Source organism: Oryctolagus cuniculus, chromosome 13 (assembly GCF_964237555.1).
Source record: "Oryctolagus cuniculus chromosome 13, mOryCun1.1, whole genome shotgun sequence".
Lineage (NCBI taxonomy): Eukaryota > Metazoa > Chordata > Mammalia > Lagomorpha > Leporidae > Oryctolagus > Oryctolagus cuniculus.
This window is the reverse complement of record NC_091444.1, coordinates 38,253,028-38,273,089: the sequence shown is the minus strand read 5'-3', so window position 1 is coordinate 38,273,089 and position 20,062 is coordinate 38,253,028. Positions and strand designations below refer to the sequence as shown.

At 41.6% G+C, this 20,062-nt stretch overlaps 1 protein-coding gene and 1 long non-coding RNA gene across 2 annotated transcripts in view; one reads left to right on the top strand and one right to left on the bottom strand.

Moving 5' to 3' along the window:
• LOC127483435 (uncharacterized) overlaps positions 1–6,729 on the top strand; it is a 48,653-nt gene extending 41,924 nt beyond the window's left edge. Inside the window, exon 4 of the long non-coding RNA XR_007909640.2 lies at positions 6,381–6,729. This is a non-coding gene — a long non-coding RNA (uncharacterized lncRNA). The remainder of the gene's footprint in view (positions 1–6,380) is intronic.
• Positions 1–13,182, bottom strand: part of FBXO28 (F-box protein 28) — a 36,056-nt gene extending 22,874 nt beyond the window's left edge. Inside the window, exon 1 of the mRNA XM_002717486.5 lies at positions 12,854–13,182. Coding sequence (XP_002717532.1) covers positions 12,854–13,120 — 267 coding nt within the window. The 5' untranslated portion in view covers positions 13,121–13,182. The remainder of the gene's footprint in view (positions 1–12,853) is intronic.
• Positions 13,183–20,062: the final 6,880 nt, after the last annotated feature.

Here is a 20,062-nt window from a genome sequence, read left to right as displayed (position 1 = left end):
TTCATAGAACAAAGTTGTATTTTCCTATCTGCTTCTGCATTCACTTCACATCTTGAAGTGTTCTAAGCTTAGAAAACTGTAGACACATAAGAACGCACAAGCACACATTTCATTGGCCATCAGTGCGTTGATATCATTATGTCACATAGCTATTGGAAGGCTACACTGTAGATTTATGAAAGAATGAGAGTGAAAAGCACATATAACATACTCTAATGAAAATATGTTAGATCTTTTGAACCCTTGAAAGAATTGTGGGAACGTTTTTTGGGTTTCTGGGCCACACTTTTCAGAACCAGTGCCCTAATCTCGAATAACTACATTGTCACAAACATTTGTATTGAACAATATGTTAGAAAAAACTTTTATTGTATTATAGAAGGGAAAAGGGAACATGTCTATGTGTATGAAGTGAGGGAAATAGGGCACCTTAAAGTCAACAGATATTATCAACCAGAAGAAAATCAGACAAAAGACTATAAAAAGCAATACCTCTGAGAGAAACAAATTCAAGATTACAAAAAGCGTCTTTGGTTCTTAAAACTATCTAATAGGGCCAGTGTTGTGGTGTAGTGGGTAAAGCCCCTGCCTGCAATGCCAACATCCCATATGTGTGCAGGTTGAAGTCTTAGCTGTTCCACTTCCGATCCAGCTCCCTGCTAATGCACCTGGGAAAGCAGTGGAAGATGGCCCAAGTGCTTGGGTCCCTGCACCCATGTGGGAAACTCAGAAGAAGCTCCTGGTTCCTGGCTTTGGCCTGGCCCAGCTCTGGCCACTGCAGTCACTTGGGCAGTGAACCAGTGATCAGATCGATGATCTAACTCTTTCAACTTAACAAATAAATCAAAGATAAAGATTTATTTATTTAGTTGAAAGGCAGAGTTACAGAGAGGGAGAGGGAACTAAAAGTTTATTAGAAAATATCATATTTTGAGCAGGGAAGTCAGACTATGAGAAAAAGATCAGCTGGTTGGTTTTTTTCCGTAAGTACTATAATATGAGAACTAAAAATACATTTCTGAAAATTTCACTAGAGATAGCTGCAATCAATGTAAATGAACCCCAAATGAAGTGAAAGCTAAGAAAATAAACACTTATAAATGGAGCCTCAACTACTATTTATGGTAAAAACCCACAAAATAGTAGAAGGTCACAAAGATAAATTTGAATAGCACCACAAAAGCCAATGTCAGAAATATCTTAAGCATTAGTTAATATTATAAGAACAGTATTTAATGTTATGTTCCTCCTTTCCATAAGCACTGACTGATCAGCAGCACAAAAGCAAAGCTACAGAAGATCATATATCTTTTGTTTATGTTCCAGAAAGAAGCAAAGTGACCTCTAGAAAATAGAAATAAACTAAATTTCCCCAAGACAAGCAATTAAATGATAACTGTTGGCAATATATGCTAACTCGCAACTCAAAATTATCTCACTGAAGGTGAAGTTCTAAATTTAGAAGTATTTTAACAATCCCTCAAGGCTAGAGGGAAGAAATTTTATTTTCATGATTATTAAAACAATACAAACATATAGCAATTTGGCAATTTACCCAAGACAGTAAAATGAAATTCTAGAGGCTAAGAAACAAGCATGATATTATGTCAACAACTATCAGGACACTGAAATATTAGGAACAACATATACCGTAAGAACAAAAGGGGGCTGGCGCCGCAGCTCACTAGGCTAATCCTCCGCCTTGCGGCGCCGGCACACCGGGTTCTAGTCCCGGTCGGGGCGCCGGATTCTGTCCCGGTTGCCCCTCTTCCAGGCCAGCTCTCTGCTGTGGCCCGGGAGTGCAGTGGAGGATGGCCCAAGTGCTTGGGCCCTGCACCCCGTGGGAGACCAGGATAAGTACCTGGCTCCTGCCATCGGATCAGCGTGGTGCGCTGGCCGCAGCGCGCCAGCCGCGGCGGCCATTGGAGGGTGAACCAACGGCAAAGGAAGACCTTTCTCTCTGTCTCTCTCTCACTGTCCACTCTGCCTGTCAAAAAACAAAACAAAACAAAACAAACAAAAAAAACAAAAGGGAACTAACGGAATAAATCACTGTACAACAAACCTATCTTGCCTGGGTCCCTCTGTTACTTGCTGGGTAGTACAGGGAAAACACATGTTTTTTCCAAGCTTGTTAGCTACTTCAGGATTTTAAATGCTATGCTTAGCCTTTCAATAATTATTCTAACTTAAGTGATCAGCAATAAAAATTTTCATTTGAATTTGTTTAGAAATCTTTAGGTTTGTTATACCACTGTGACTTTTTCTTTATAAAGATTTATTTATTTCAAAGGGAGAGAGACAGAGAGGGAGAGATGGAGAGGGACCTTTCATTCATTGTTTCACTCCCCAAATGGTTGCCAACCGTTGGGGCTGTGCCAGGTGAAAGCCAGGAGTCGGTAACTCGATCTGGGTCTCCCACATATGAGTGGCAGGAACCCAAGTACTAGATGGAGCATGAGCAGGAAGCTTGATAACCAGCACACGAACCAGGCACTACTACCATGTGGGATGCAGTATCCTAAGGAGCAACTTTATGTGTCATGCCACAATGCTAGTCCCCAACATGATCCTTCGTAACAATGCAGGGGCACATTTGCTACACATTGTGAAATGTGATTTTCCTGTTAAATCTAATCTTTAATATCAAGTCTTGATTCTAAAGTGCACATTTTAAAACATGACAGTGGAGTAGGCTTAGAATACATGCCTGACAGTTGGAAGCATTTTTTCTCCCTCAAGTGCCTTAGTTACCTTGCAACATAGTATAATAGACTTCTTCAATTTTGTTTGATATGCTAGAGAATTCAAGATATTTTATCAATGTAATAGAAGCTTTTTTGGGGGGGAAAAAAGTGCTACTGCCACAAAAATATACGTGAGGAAGGGCTAGCACTGTGGTGTAGTAGGCTAAACCTCCACCTATAGCATCAGATCCCATATGGGTGCTGGTTCCTATCTTAGCTGCTCCTGTTCCAATCCAGCTCTCTGCTTATGGCCTGGGAAAGCAGAAGTGGCTCAAGTACTTGGGTCCCTGCACTGGTGTGGGAGACCTGGAAGAAGCTCCTGGCTTTGGGTTGGCTCAGCTCTGGCCGTTGCAGCCATTTGGGAGTGAACCAGTGGATGGAAGACCTGTCTCTCCTTCTGTCTGTAACTCTACCTTTCAAGTGAATAAATAAAATAGTAAAAAATATATACATACATGAGGTGATGGCCAAAAACTTAATTTTGAAAATGTCAAAATATAAAACTGTGTATATCTTAGGAACAAGGAATCATTGCAATATAATTACTTAGATAATTCATTTGATTGTCTACAGCTACCCAGTGAATTGAGAACCTTATGTTTTTCACCAAATAACTCAATAAGCTGTAATTAAAAAATCAGCTGAAAGGAACTTAAAAACACCAGAACGTATTTTTTTTTATGAGAAAACTGACACCTTAAAAAATTATGTGACTTGTCCAAGGACATCTGGCTATTCATGGCAAGTGAAATTCAGAATCTAGTTCTTCTAATGTGTGCCCTTTTCAATTAGTGATCTGCAGCTATATAAATTGCGATAATTATCCTAATCATTTTCAACTGATTAGTCTTAAGTACTATGCTGGTACAGAAAATGCTGACATCAGTTGTCCAGAAAGTAAGACATCTTGAAGAATTTTAAGGACATATATAGGGTTTTTCACCACACCACTGAAGTTCAGATAGATGGAGCTAGATTATGATCTTATTATTTTTCCTAAGTTCAAAATCCTAAAATGAATAAGGTGGGGAAAAAGATATCAGGTAAATCTGAATGATAGGACATTTTACAAGACATCTCTGGCCTGGACTCTTCAAAAAGTGAATGGTATGAAAAAAGTCAGGGACAGCAGATTAAAGAATCCAATTCTTTATTAGGTACAATTATATCCCAACAAAAATGAGGACATTTTGGGACAACTCAGAGATCAAAATATATAGTATTAAATCCCCTGGAAATGATGATATTGTGATTATGCTAAATATTCAGGGAAAAAGTAGCTGTATTTTGCTAAATTTATATTGTTACTAAACTTTCAAATGGCTTAGTGGAATGTATGCATAGAATACACACATATGTGTACACACACACATTTAAGGAGAACAAGCATATAAGTGGAAGAGAACAAATGTGCAAAAAGTTGATGGATGAAAAAAACTATTTAAAAAGGGAATAATGACCCACAACCATTCTGATGGTTCTCAGGTCCTAGTATATGCTTTTCTCAGAACTCACCTTAATTCCCATCACTTAAATAATGGATACAACTTGTCACCTCTTTCATAATAATACTTTAATCTTTTATAAAAATGCTATCTACCTTGTATGGATTGCCCAAGATTCCTTATATACTATACAGTATGTGCTTGTACATACTACACACATATGTAATTCTCAACTTTCTATAGGTAGAATTGTGTTCCCAGGATTCCTAGAGTGCACCCTAAATATGCCTTTCTGATTACTGCAGTACCTGTACTATTATTCTCCTCTGTAACAGAGTTGAGTGTTGACTAAAATGAAGGAGCTTTCATGCACAATTTTAAGTGTCTGTTAATGACATACAAGGTTCAAGTCACCTTACCAATTTTCATTCTCGCAAGTTTTTAAATCACTCTTGCTGGGAGGTTCTTCAAGGTCTCCCACGTGGGTGCAGGGGCCCAAGTACTTGGGCCATCCACCACTGCTTTCCCAGGCCATAAGCAGAGAGCTGGATTAGAACAAGAGCAGTTGGACATAAACCGGGCTCCATATGGGATGCCAGTGCCATAGGCAGAGGCTTAGTAGCCTGCTACACCACAGCACTGGCCCCTAAGTCACTCACTTTTCTTAAAAAATGTATTTATTTGGAAAGTTACAGGAAGGGAGAGAGAGAGAGACAGAGAGAGAGAATGAATCACCTATCTACTGATTCACACCTCAAATGGCTGCAATGACCAAGGTTGGGCCAGACCAAAGCCAGGAGCCAGGCTTCTTCCTGTACTCTCACATGGGTGCAGGGGCCCAAAGACTTGGGCCATCTTCTGCTGCTTTCCCAGGTGCGTTAGCAGGGTGCTAGATTGGAAGTAGAACATCTGGGAATCAAAACTGGCACCCTTATGGATGTCAGCTTCACAGGTGGAGGCTTTACCACTATGCCACAGCACTTGCCCCAGTTTCTTTTTAGATTTATTTTTATTTATTTGCAAGGCAGAGTGAGAGAGAGAGAGAGGTGGACAGAGAGAAAGAGAGACACAGAGAGGTCTTCCATCTGCTGGTTCACTCCCAAATGGCTGCAATGACCTGAGCTGGCTAGGCCAGGCTGAAGCCAGGAGTTTCTTCCAGGTCTTCTTTGTGAATGCATGGGCCCAAGCACTTGGGCCATCTTGTGCTGCTTTCCCAGGCACATTAGCAGGGAGTTGGATCAGAAGTGGAATAGCTGGGACTTGAACCCGTTATGCCACAACACTGGCCCCACTCATTTTCTTAAATTGGTCTTGTAAAACATTAGAAACTCTGGAGTGGACAAAAAAAAAAAAAATCTCTAATCTCTGTTGGATATAAATATAAGCAACGGATTTTCCAACCCTCATATGAAAACACTTTTATTTCATAATGGCGTATATTTCTTATAGTTTAGTGAAAGCAGTGAAATATTTTAAGAAATACTTTGTTTATTCAATCATATTGCTTAACAGATCATCTAAGGCCAAAAGAATTCATGATGAAAGGCTTTACCCCCACCCATGTAAAATTTAAATTTGGCGGGAAAACAAGTTTTTTCAAAAATAATTTCAATATTAAGAAGTGATATAATGATGCAATGGGGACTTAGAAATACTACCAAGCAAAGGTCAGGGAAGAATCACTTTACTGATGTACCAGTGCTTGATGTTTATGTTGAAGGTATGGATGTTTTCTAGGAGAGGGAAACTGGAGTGAAAAGGTATGTGGTTTGGAGAGTTAAAAGGTGTTTGGGAACTATATGCACAGGCCATCCTTTTAATATAAGACCTTCTTCAATACTGTAAGAATTGGTGGGACTGGTGCCGTGGTGCAAAGGGTTAATGCCCTGGCCTGAAGCACCAGCATGCATTATGGGCGCCAGTTCGAGACCTGGCTGCTCCACTTCCAATCCAGCTCTCTACTGTGGCCTGGGAAAGCAGTAGAGGATGGCCCAAGTCCTTAGGCCCCTGCACTCATGTGGGAGACGTGGAAGAAGATCCTGGCTCCTGGCTCCTGGCTCCTGGCTTCGGATCGGTGCAGCTCTGGCCATTGTGGCCAATTGGGGAGTGAACTATCAGATGGAAGACCTCTCTCTCCGTGTAACTCTGCCTTTCAAATAAATAAATCTTTTTTTTTTTTTTTTTACAGGCAGATTGGACACTGAGAGAGAGAGACAGAGAGAAAGGTCTTCCTTTTTCCGTTGGTTCACCCCCCAAAGGCTGCTGTGGCCGGCGCACAGTGCTGATCCGAAGTCAGGAGCCAGGTGCTTCTCCTGTTCTCACATGTGGGTGCAGGGCCCAAGCACTTGGGCCATCCTCCACTGCACTCTCGGGCCACAGAAGAAAGCTGGACTGGAAGAGGAGCAACTGGGACAGAATCCGGCACCCTGACCAGGACTAGAACCTGGGGTGCCAGCGCTGCAGGCAGAGGATTAGCCTATTGAGCCGCAGCGCCGGCCTAAAATAAACCTTTAAAAAAAAAAAAAAAGAAAAAAGAATTGGCACAACCTAGAGTTTATCAGGATATACAGAGCTCTGGTCTCTTCAACAAAACAACGATAATAAGACATGAAAAGCTATTTGGTTTTTAATGTCCATATCTTTTCACTCCACCAAAAGCAGTACACTCTGGAGGTTCTGATATACTCCCTTCACTGGTCTGTGGGATAAACATACAGGGGTAAGGGGGAGAGTCACCAATAAGCTAGGGAATTTACATGTTTATATTTCCAAATTCAAGTTCACTGTAATCCCTCTAAGTCAACCTTCTCCCATTACTTTTTATGTCACTTTTTCTCCTGGGAATGTTCTTCCACCTTTACTGAATGGATACAAACTGTCTTGAGGAAGCCTTTCCTGATGAAATCCTCATGGAAGGTATGTACATCCTATTTTGATGATGACATTGTAGACAGCATTACAAACTGAGCCCCTTCATTGTGTGAGACTAGGACTATTAAGAATAATGAACTTCCACAAAAGATTATAATTTCTTCCCTATACTTAAGTACTTGTTAATAAAAATCAATAACCTGGAAAAGGGATGGTGGGGGGAAAACAACTCAAATTCAGCAAATGTCTTCTCTGTAAAATAGCAATACAGCAGTGGTTCTCTGAGACTGGTCTGGCTACCCCTGGGGTTCAGGGAGTCTGCAAGGCCAAACTATTCTTCTAACACTAAGATGTTATTTGACTTTTTTTAAACTTATTTCTCAGAAGTATTCAGTGGAGTTTTCCAGGAGGCAATACAATAATGTGATGACATTATTGTTCTGATAGCTAATGGAATATGTGCTGTGTATTCATGTGTTTTCTAGAATTTTCTAAGGTAAGCTCTTAGAGACTTCAATAACTTAAGAGTAGAAAGTTATTTTTTATTATTATTATTTTTTTATTTTTTGACAGGCAGAGTTAGACAGTGAGAGAGAGAGACAGAGAGAGTTATAGACAGTGAGAGACAGACAGAGAGAAAGGTCTTCCTTCCGTTGGTTCACTCCCCTAATGGCCGCTATGGCCGGCGCTGCGCCGATCCGAAGCCAGGAGCCAGGTGCTTCCTCCTGGTCTCCCATGTGGGTGCAGGGCCCAAGCACTTGGGCCATCCTCCACTGTCCTCCCAGGCCACAGCAGAGAGCTGGCCTGGAAGAGGAGCAACCGGGACTAGTACCTGGCACCCCAACCGGGACTAGAACCTAGGGTGCCGGCGCTGCAGGTGGAGGATTAGCCAAGTGAGCCATGGCGCCGGCTGTAGAAAGGTATCTTGAGACAAAAAAATTTGAAAACTACTGGTATAGAGTGAGAGATAACAGGAATAGTTTATCTACTTAAAAGCAAAAAACAAACAAAACTTCCTAATTTTCCTCCATATGTGCAACCTTCAAAAAGTAAATAGGCAATGTGTATTATGAAAAAACTACATATGGATGTTTTGCACCAAAATATCTAGCACTAGTTTGTAACAACGTGCCTGAACAGGATCTAATTTGACACACTAAGAAGGATAAAACAAGTTTGAAAAGAGCCCCTATCAAACCAACATGAATTCTATAACTGAAGCAAGAATAAACAGCAAATTTACGATGAAACAAAGTGAAAGAATAGAAAATCAATGATGCTTTACAAAAAGTTAATGGGGGCAATGGACAGCCCTGATTAGTTCTTTTGGACATCTTTTTTGTATACAACGATATCAGCTGTTTACAAACAGATAACTCATTTGGAAGAGGGAACAAGAAGAGAATGTTAAAGATGAAGCCCACTGTGGCAGACCACCCACATCAATTTGTGAGAAAAAACTTAGTATTTTGGGGTCCCTAACTTGGAGAGGATGAGCAATTAACAACAGAAACAACAGTCAACACCAGGTATCTCAACTGGTTCAGCTTACACAATTCTAACTAGAAAATTAATGCTGAATACATTTTCTACTTGATGGGTGCCAAAACTGTTGTGCCCAGATCAGCTGCTAACAAGAGCAGAGCTTTCAATGGAAATGTGAAACAATGGTATCAAGATCCTGAAGCATTTCTCTAAAGAACTGTAACAGGAGATGAAGATGGCTCACCAGTATGATCCTGAAGAAAAAGCACCATCAAAGCAAAGACCACATCAAGAGGTGGAAGTGGTCCAGTCAAAGCACATATAGATAGGTCAAGAGAAGAGGTCATGGCAACAGTTTTTTGGGAAGCTCAAGGCTTTTTACTTGCTGACTCTCTGGAGGGTTAAAGAACAATCACAACGTCAGCTTTTCAGCGGTAAAATGCCTGGGAAAGCTTCACAGAGTTTTTCTCCACATGGCAATGTTCCCGCTCATTCCTCTTCTCGGGCAAGGGCAAGTGTGTGAGATTTTGATGGGAAATCATTAGGCAGCTACCTTACAGTCCTGATTGGCTCTTTCAGACATCTGTTTGCAAATCATAAAAAAATCTTTACAGGGCACCCATTTTTCTTCAGTTAATAAGGATCACTAACATGGTTACATTCTCAGAACTCTGTTCTTCTGTGATGAACTTAATGTCTGGTATAAAAGTTTCTTTCACTTGTTGGAGGTTATATTGAGATAATACAAATATTTATATCTTTTAATTTCATTTCCCAAACATTTTTTGAAGACCCCTTAGTATTTCCTACTGATCAACCCACCTGAAAATTTCTAACATACTTGAAGGAAACATGTAAAAGGAACTATGAACAGGTATTAGATTTAACTAGCTGGAGTGCACTAGAAAAGTGTCTTGGGACAAAAGCATGTATTTCTGTGTTATTGCTGATGGGAAATTTCATTTCAACTAATAAGTCAGAATTCTCGATTAACCTTCAGGCAAATTCATGTTCTAACCACTAGCAGGATTTCATTAAATTTACAGGAACTCTACTTGGAACCACAGAGGGAAACATTTGAATTTCCCAAATCATCTTTTTTTTTTTATTTTTTATTTTTTTTATTTTTTGACAGGCAGAGTGGACAGTGAGAGGGAGAGACAGAGAGAAAGGTCTTCCTTTTGCCGTTGGTTCACCCTCCAATGGCCGCCGCGGCCGGCGTGCTGCGGCCGGCGCACCGCGCTGATCCGATGGCAGGAGCCAGGAGCCAGGTGCTTTTCCTGGTCTCCCATGGGGTGCAGGGCCCAAGCACCTGGGCCATCCTCCACTGCACTCCCTGGCCACAGCAGAGAGCTGGCCTGGAAGAGGGGCAACCGGGACAGAATCCGGCGCCCCGACCGGGACTAGAACCCGGTGTGCCGGCGCCGCTAGGCGGAGGATTAGCCTAGTGAGCCGCGGCGCCGGCCCCAAATCATCTTTTAAAAGCCTCCTGTACTTATTTTCCAGCACTGTGTTCTTGAGCCAAAAGTTGTATTTTCAAAGCTATCCTCGATCTGTTCCCTAAGGGTAGGCCTTCACTTAACCTTTGCTACTTGTTTCAGTCTCTCATACATCTATCAAGGGGGCCTAGGTGACATAATAATGCTGCATCAGCACAAATCTGTCTGTTTTATTGGAAAACAACTCAAAGTACATGTTTTGTCATTTTAAAAGTTGTGTTCAGCCAAATAATTTTAAAATACAGAAGAAGAGTTGAATACTTAAAACTATTTCTGTATAACCAAGTTTTCTAAGCTCTGGATACATTCTTAGCGCAATATTCAATGGCAGGAAAAAACTCAATTTAATACGGCTTTTAGTTAGTCCCTTGGAATCAGTGGACTGGACAGTCAAATTTCAAATACCCATGTTAACAGGTCTCAAAAACTATTATCAACTAACTCACACAAATACTTGAAAAGTATTATAGCAATTTTAGCTTACAGCAAATCTTTTAAATATCAGATTAATAAGTACATAGATTATCTGTCTATAAATTTGGTGCTAACAGTTACGACTGAAGTCCTAATAAGGCAAGTAAATAAATTGGAAAAAAAAAACACACCTGAATAACATACAATACATAAACTAGCTAATCAGCCGCCAAACAGATGATATTTATCTTTATGTCAGCTATCCTAATTCTCCTTAAATAATATTCAAACATGCCCAGCCTTAATTCCATTTAAAAAAATGTAAAATCTTACAATGAAAGGAACAATGTAATTTATACACCAGACAGCAAGCATACATACTAAAGTATCTTGATTTTTTGGTAAATAGTTGCTTAGGTCTAAATGGTCACTTAAGTTGAAAGACAGGTTAAGCACCCACCAGACACCGTCTCCTGACTGCAAATTCCATAAAAAGATCATAATTAAATTAATGCTGACACCTAGTGGTGGGACAGAACATCTTTCTTCTATAATGTTATTGGAATTGTACCTTTTGACACCAAACCAATGAACCTACAACCAAAGACACTTCCAAATCCCCATGAAAGATTATCCATTTAACCTACTGAAGAATTACTTATTAACCTTCAGTAAAGAAAGGAATAAGACAATAGTTCCTGTTACTAGAAAACTGCATTTGCAGATGTGAAAACTGGCTGCACAATCTATTCCTGGGGGCGAGGTGATGGTGGTGATAAAGGGACTTCTATGAAAAATTTGTGTTTGAAAGTATAAATCTGTAACCTTAAAAGGTGAGAGGAGCCAACTGCTTAAAAATTAAGCACGAAGGTGAATATCTCACTTAATATTGAAAGGGATGTCATTTATTAATAAATCATGCAATGTGTTTTGGCTGTCTCCTTGGATAGGGTAGTTCCTCCCCTTTCAAAATGTTTTAATTTTAAAAAGGTAAAATGACAACCAAAGAAACCCTCACAGTTTTCTACAACACTTGTAAAACAGAACTGCGAACATTCTAAGCTTTATAAAGCCATTGTCTGGCTGAATGGCTCAATTCAATCACATTAGGCCCAATTTCCAGTCCATGAAATGTATAGCAGGAATTTGGATCAAACATCATTCTTTGTAAAAATTTGAAGGAATTTTTAAGATTCTGTATGAAATGTCTTGAAAAATCAGGGATAATCAATTTTGAAATAGCTATTTTCAACCCATCCTTTAGACTGGCATGGTTGAAATGCTATGTTGACAAAAAAAAAAAAATCTACCATCAGTTTGAAATATTTGCAACTTTTCTTCTAAAAAGTATTAATTCCTTTAAAAATATAATTATATTTTAAATGAGATGTAAGACTAAAATATGGCATATTGACGAATAAAAAATGCTATACACAGCACATTCAGAAATATGTCTTTGTCCTCTCAAAAAACAATCCAGAGCCCAGATTTAGCTTCTGCACAGATTTGGTTTGCAATCATTTCAAAATGTCCACCTTCTTTAATCTCCTTACCACTTAAAGACAAATTCACGGAATGGCAGCAACATATCTGGCTGAACTAAGATATTTATCGAACCTTCAAATCTCTGGAGTGAAGTAACATCCCAATGGCAAACTCGTAACTTAAAACCTCTCTTAAAACTGGTGAGTGGGTGTGAATCACTAGCTAATGAACTAATTGAGAGAACCTGTGAAGGAGCAAGTTGCTTCACTGAGAATGGGAAATGTCAGGATGAAGCAAAACCGGAATGGTCATTTCCTTACTTTCGTGGTCAAGTAGGGCGCTGGGGTTAAGGTCTCGAAAACGCGTTTGGAATCTTCTGAACCGGGGTCTGGGGGAACTGACCAATCCTACTGTCTCTTCTCCAACAAGGAAACTTGGGTGGTTGGGGGAACAATACGTTATTCTTCCAAGACAAACCAAGCCTGGCTGGGATTTTTGCCTACTTCTGAGTTCTCTCCCCCAACCCCGGCCAGGGGCTGGAAGGCGGTGTACAAAAGGCAGGCAAGACCGCTCGGGGGTCCACTGTCAGGTCCGGAAGATGGGGAAACCCAACTCCGCTCCAGTCTGCCGGCCGGCTCACTTCCGGGCAGGGGGCAAAGAGCCCCCTCCCAGGCGAAGTTCCCTCGGGAAGTCGCCCCCGGCCCCGCAGCAAGGGCGCAATCGGGGACCAGCCTACTCCCGCAGACGGTCGCTGAGGGAGAGATCCGGGCGGGAGGGGCGCGCTCCGGGACCTGGCACCGGCTAGGGCTCGCGGGGGGTTCCCTCCCTGGGGAACGCGCTCCTCTCCCCGCCCCTCCTTGAACCTCGGCCCGAGGGAAATGGCGAAGGGGACCCACGGGGGCCTCACCAGGCGGAGCTGGCTAATTTCGTCGTAGGACATAAAGCTGAGGATGTTCTCGATGGCTACGATGGGCAGCGCCACCAGCGTGTTGTTTTGAGGCAGCTGGTCTGGAGCCAGCGCCGACGCTGGGGGCGCCTGGGACCCCGGCTGCGGGGGTTGGGACGGGGGCGGTAGGGGCTGTCGCTGGGCAGAGCCCGCAGCACAAGAGGGGCCGCCGTCGCCGTGGCCGCCGCCTCCTTCCTCAGCCATCCGCTCCTCCGACGCCGCCGCCATCTTGGGAGTTTGATTCCTTCCCCCACTGCAAGGGGAACAGGGACACTTCCGGCGCGTCACTTCCTCCTCCTGCAGCCGCGGAGGCGGGGGCGCCCGGAGGAGGGGGAGGAGCCTCCGGGGGTGACAGGCGGAAAGAGAACAATGCCTGGCTAGGTGTTGAAGTGGGAACCCGAGAAAGGTGGTCTTCGTCAGCTCTTTTATCTAAGATTGGAAGCTACTTGAGAGCATGGGAGCTCTGTCTGTTTAAATGAACTTCACTGGCGCAGTTTTCTTTAAAGAGCTTCCTTACAAAGGCTGATAATAGTGCTGCCTAGTAAGTGTGAGATGGAATATCATTTTTCAAGCATCACAGTAATATTATTGATTTAGGTAAATAAAAAGGGAAAAATGCTGTTAACAACTGCAGCATGGATGAGCCTTGAAAATATGGTAATAATCACCTCGTGTATCACTCCATCTATGAGATATCTGAAACAGGCAAATCCACAGACACAAAATAATCAGAGGCTGCAGTGGTGGAAACAAGGCAGGGACTCCAAATGGGTGCAGGATTTGGTGGAGGGGTGGTAATGAAAATATCCTGACATTAGGTAGTGGTGATGGTGGCACAATCCATTGAATTGTATAATTTAAAGTAATGAATTTTTTTATATACAAATTATATATCCCATTTTAAAACAATTGATCAGCCAAAGATGGTAAAGCTAGAAGGTAAATATGTAATGAGGAACATAATATATACACAGTGTCAAAATAACTCCCTATGAGACTGGCGCTGTGCTGTAGTGGGCAAAGCTGCCGCCTGTGATGCTGGCATTCCATATGGCTGCTCCACTTCCTATCCAGCTCCCTGCTAACAACCTGGGAAGGCAGCAGAAGATGGTCCAGGTGCTTGGGCCGCTGCCACCCATGTGGGAGATCCAGAAGAAGCTCCTGGCTCCTGGCTTCAGCCTGACCTAGCCCCTACCATTGTGGCCATCTTGGGAGCGAATCAGCAGATGGAAGATCTCTCTCTCTCTCTCTCTCTCTCTCTCTCTCTCTCTCTTTCTCTCTGTCTCTCTCTTTCTAATTCTGACTTTCAAATAAATAGATACATCTTTAAAAAAAGTTTATAATAGAGAAATTTTGTGGATACCATTATAATCAAATGGTTAAGACAAACGTCACAAGCTATGGGGGAAACGACATCTTGTGCTTCTTAATATGATACCCTGGAAAGGATCCAACATGATGTGTATTCCTGCAAAAAAATGCATAACCTCAATTTTTAAAATATTTATTTATTTATAAAAAGAATCAGGGAGAGAGAGAGAGAGAGAGAGCGAGAGAACGAGCACTCATCTGCTGGTTCACTCCTCAAATGGCCGTAATGGCTGGGCCAGGCTGAAGTCAAGAGCCAGGAACTTTGTCTGGGTTTCCCACATATATGGCAGAGGCCTAAGTAGGTACTTAGGCCATCCTCTGTGGTTTTTCCCCAGCCATTAGCATGGAGCTGGATTGGAAATGGATGCTGGTGTCATAGGTGGCAGTTTTCCCTGCAACACCACAATGTCATCCCCACAATTTCCATTTGAGGTAGGCAGATCTAGATGGCTGGCCTGTACTCTTCAAAGGTATTAATGTCATCAAGGACAAAGAGGAGAAGTGTTTGACCTAGAGGTTAAGACACTCATGTCCCACTTTGAAGTGCTTAGGTTTGATTCCTGTCTCCTGCTTCCAATTTCAGTTTCCTATTAGTACAGACCCTAGGAGACAGTGGCCATGGCTCAAGTAATTGGGTTCCTGCCATCTATATGGGAGACTTGGAGTGTATTACTGGCTCATGGTTCCTGTCCTGACTAAGCCCTGGCCAATGTGGGCATTTAGGGGAGTAAGTCAGCAAAGAGGAGCTCTCTCTCTTTCTCTCTGCCTCTCAAATAATAACAAGAAAAAAAGACAAAGACTAAGGATTTGTGGCACATGAAAGAAGACTAAAGACTCATGGCAACTTGAGTCATGAATGATCCTGCATTGGATCTTGGATCGGGAGAAATGGTCATAAAAATATTATTGTTACAATTGGTGAAATGTGAATATGGGCTATGTAATAGATAGCAACATTATAATCCTATTACAGTTTCTGATTTAGATAACTGAATTGTCTTGGCAGAGAGTGCTATTAGGGAATACACAATATAGTATTCAGGGGTGAAATTGATGTCTCAGTTTACTCTAAATGTTTCAAATGGGGCAGGGGTTTGGCACAGCAGTTAAGATGCTACTTAGGATGCTTGCATCCCATATCAGAGTGATTGGGTTTGCGTCTTGGCTTTGCTCCTGATTCCAGCTTCCTGCTAACATGTACCCCAGGAGGCAGCAGGTGATAACCCAAATACTTGGGCCCCTGCCACCCATATGTGAGATCTGAACCAAGTTCTGGGCTCCTGGCCCAAGCCTAAATGTTGTGAGCATTTGGAGGGTGAACTAGCAGAGGAAAGATCTCTCTGTCTCTCTCGTGTGTCTCTGCCTTTAAATAAATAAATAAATTTTAAAAGTGGTTCAAACAAAATGAGAATGAGATTAGTAAAGCAAATTGACAAAATGCTAACAACTGATGAGTTTGCATGCAAAGCATATGAGAGTTCCTTGTAGTGTCTTGCAATTATTTCAGAATAAGAAACTTGTAAAGGTTGGTTAATATTTTCTTATCTTTGAAACCCCATTAAAATTCTATGATAAACAGCGCAGTGCGCCGGCTGCAGTGCGCCAACCCTGGCAGCCATTGGAGGGTGAACCAATGGCAAAAGGAAGACCTTTCACTCTGTCTCTCTCTCTCTCACTGTCCACTCTGCCTGTCAAAAAAAAAAATTCTATGATAAAGACAAAGGTGCACAAATAATAGAATTTTTTTAAAAAAAGATTTACTTATTTATTTGAAAGTCGGAGTTACACAGAGAGAAGGAGAGGCAGAGAGAGAACCATCTGCTGGTTCACTTCCCAACTGGCCGCAATGGCCAGAGCTAAGACGATCCGAAGCCAGGAGCCAGGAGCCTCCTCCGGGTCTCCCACATGGGTTCAGGGGCCCAAGGACTTGGGTCATCTTCGACTGTTTTCCCAGGCTGCAGCAGAGAGCTGGATTGGAAGAGGAGCAGCTGGGACTCAAACTGGCTCCCATATGGGATGCCAGCACTGCAGGCAGCAGCTTTACCGGCTACGCCACAGCACTGTCCCCAGTACTAGAATTTTGAAGCTTTCTCTTTCTTAGTGCTGGATTTTAATCTAAAACTTTCCAATGTGTCTTTCTCTGTCAGCCTTGTGTTGGATTCTAATTGTGCATGAGAACTGCAGTGAAAGCACAGTGTTCTCAGGGTTATGGGGAAGGGGAAGCAACTAAAGCAAGGAAATTAATCGAAGGTGTTGTGGGGGTGAGCTTCTCAGAACATTCTTTCCTCACTCACTGGCATATAAACAACTGGTCTTTTTACCTATCACTGTTGCAGAACCTTTGAAGTTTTTTCTTTGATTCTCCCGCCTTGGGGTTGGTTAGCATTCAGTAGATGCTTTCTGCTTAACTGTTTCCGAGATGTTTGCAAATGTACAATATGGTAGTTTTATCTCCACTAATAGTAATTTCACTTTTCTATTTAGGATATTACTGTTTCATTATAGAACCTATTACAGTTTAATGTACATTGAATTCATTTTCTACCTTGTTTTATTAAAATTAGATGCTTTCTTGATAGCTTAGACTAAAATAGAATTTCTGTAAATTGAATCATTCTTTAAATATATCATGGGGACTCTTAATTTAAAGGAAACCTATAGAAAATCTTTTTAAAAGTGAATCATCTCTCCCAAACTTGATTTATCTAGTTCTGAGTCCAATCATTACAGCAAGCACAATTGTTTGCCTGAAGTGGGCATGTGAGAAGCCTTGCTTACTTCTTTAATTCTCCATCTATAGTCAACTAGTTAGCATCTACATCTCTTCCTCTATCTGAGAGAATACAACTTTGGGAACAATTTAAACCAGTGTCTGCTAGTTGGCTCATTCAGATTGTCCTCTGTTTATGTACATTGGATTTGTGCCGTTATATTCCCTGCACTTTTTTTTTAAAAGAGAGAATTTCAAAGCAAATGGCTCATTTGTTTCAATTATTAAAATCATTGCTTGTTTTGGATATGATTTCCAATTAAAACAAATATTTTTTAGCTAAAACAAACATTTGAACTCATGGTAAGAGTCCTGAGCTCTAAATATGGTTTCATGCCAGCAAACTATTAAGACAATGATCTCAAATATGGGATGGACACATGTTTCTTAAGATCTTTATGCTTCTAGTTTTGTATTTATAATAAGGAATAATACTATCTTCTTTCTTTTCTTCCACACAGCTGATATGTGGATGGACTGAGACAGAGGGTTTTGAATTCCTCTGAGAAAAGGTATTAAAATCAGTTTACTACAATGCAGACACTGCGTGGTATCCTGGCTTCTTTATCATCTGCCTTTCTGAACAGGTGTGTACTGGGGGGGCTAGAGTGGGAATGGGTGTGCTGGCGTGTGGTGAGGGGTGATTTAACCTATTCCATGGCTCCACTACAGGAAGATGGACTTTTATTCCTTAGCAGATTTGTAATATACTTAAAATTTTAATTTTATTTGAAAGGCAGATAGAGACAGACACAGGGAAATCTTCCATCCACTTGCTCATTCACTCTTCTTCTGAGAAAGTGATTCAGGTAGCTCTGTTCTCCTGCCATTAAAAAGGTGTGTAAACAAAAATTATGAGAACGCTTACTAGGAGTAATTATGATTTGAAAGATGAAGGAAAGCTTCACAGAGATTATGTTTCACTTGACCTAGAAGATCCCTGGGATCCCTGTAAGGCTTTCTTTCTTTTCTTTTGTGAACATTGCAGAGTGACAGAGGGAGAGACAGAGACAGAGAGAGAAGGACTGAGATCTCTTCCAACCACTGGTTCACTCCCCAAATGCTCACCAATAGCTAGGACTGGTCTGGGCTGAAGATAGGAGTCAGGAACTCCATCCAGGTCTCCCACTTGGGTGGCAGGGGCCCAGGTACTTGAGCCCTCATCTGTTGCTTCCCAGGCACATTAGCAGGAAGCTGGGTGGGAAGTAGAGTGGCCAAGACTCAGACCAGCACTCTGATATGGGATGCCAGTGTTGAAAGTGGCAGCTTAACTCGCTCTTAATTAAAAGGAGAGGCACATGCATTCTTACTTAAAAGGAGAAGAAGAGTGTGAGGACATTTCAAATAAAAGGGACAGTGAGCAAAAAAGCCCAAACTGTAAAGATCCACATGATGAATGAGTGCATGTATGCAGATTTTTGGGCTTGAATCTATAGACAGGGGTGATTGTTTTTGCTTTCATTTCTTTTTCTTTTTATTTTTTGAAAGTCTATTTTTTAATCACTAACTTATAAGAACAGCTTCAAATCTGGAATATGACTTTCCATGTAACACACCTGCTGTGAGGAAATGCTTTCCTGGTTTACTAAATTTATAAGGTGTTCTCAGTGCGAATTCTCCAAATCTTCATGATACTCATTTCTTTTTAAAATGTTTATGTCAATTATCAATTGATTGTTTCTGACTCTAAATTCACCCTTCTTGCCTGCATTGTGAAAATATGTACAGGCTCTTAAAATATTTTTCCTTTGGTAGTAGACACAATGTCTGTTTTTTTTTAAGATTTTCATTTATTTATTTGAGAGGTAGAGTTACAGAGAGTGAGAGGGAGAGACAGAGAGAAAGGACTTTCATCCACTGGTTGTTCACTCCCCAAATGGCTGCAACAGCCAGAGCTGCACCAATCCTAACCCAGGAGCCAGGAGCCAGGAGCCAGGAGCCAGGAGCCAGGAGCTTCTTCTGGTCTCCTACAAAAGTGCAAGGGCCCTAGTGCTTGGGCCATCTTTTACTGCTTTCCCAAGTCATAGTAGAGAGCTGGATGGGAAGAGAAGTAGTTGGGACTAGAACCGGTGCCCAGATGGGATGCTGGCGCTGCAGGAGGATTAACCTACTGTTAATGTTGAGCTATGTCAGTAGAGGGCTCCGGAGAGACACTGCAGGTGGAAAGGGTTACGCGTCCCAATTCCAGGGTGCTTTCCTCACAGCCAGCAGCTTCCCGGGTACTCCTTCTCCCTCAGATGGCCTTGCAGTAAAGTGCCTCTACTGAGGTACCTTCTCATGATCTGCTTTTCCTGGCATCTACAGGGCAGTTTTCTGATACATTTCCAGTAGGTTCTATCAGCACAGAACCACAGCAACATCTCTGCCATCCAGTGAGCTGTAACTGTGCCCTCCAGTAAGAACTAGTCTTAGCCCTAGGGAAAGCTATCCCTTTTGTGCTGTGTTCAAAGGCTTTGGCTACTCCTTAGATTTTCTCTCTCTCTCTCTCTCTCTCTGTGTGTGTGTGTATATATATATATATATATATATATATATATATATATAAAACATATATATATTTTGCATTCTCTTCTTACTAGCTAGTCCCTCGTTGCTTCAATCCATATCATATAGCTAATAAATATTGATATTAAACTTCCCTCATTTCAAATTACACTATGTAGTTTGCTTTCTTGGTTGGACCAAGACTGGTACAGTAGTGAAATAATTTCTTTCTTTTAAGCAAAATTTTTTTTCAAAGATCTCTAATATATAGAATAGACAAAAGTAGAGCTATGATTAAAGCCAGCTGGGAGGGCCAAGACTCATCTCAACCAGAGTTTCTTTTGCTTCCTGTGGCGGTTTCTCAAATACTTAGGACTCTACAAAACACTAGAAAACTGTTTCTATAGGTTAGTGGGAGCTATTGGGAGGTAGGGGAATGGCTTGGTGAGTTCTCAGTTTTAGAAAAATTCTTCAAGTAATAATATGAAGAGTAGATTGGAAGACAGAGAAGCTGTGGTTAAGAAGGTAGCCTAGGGGCCAGGGCT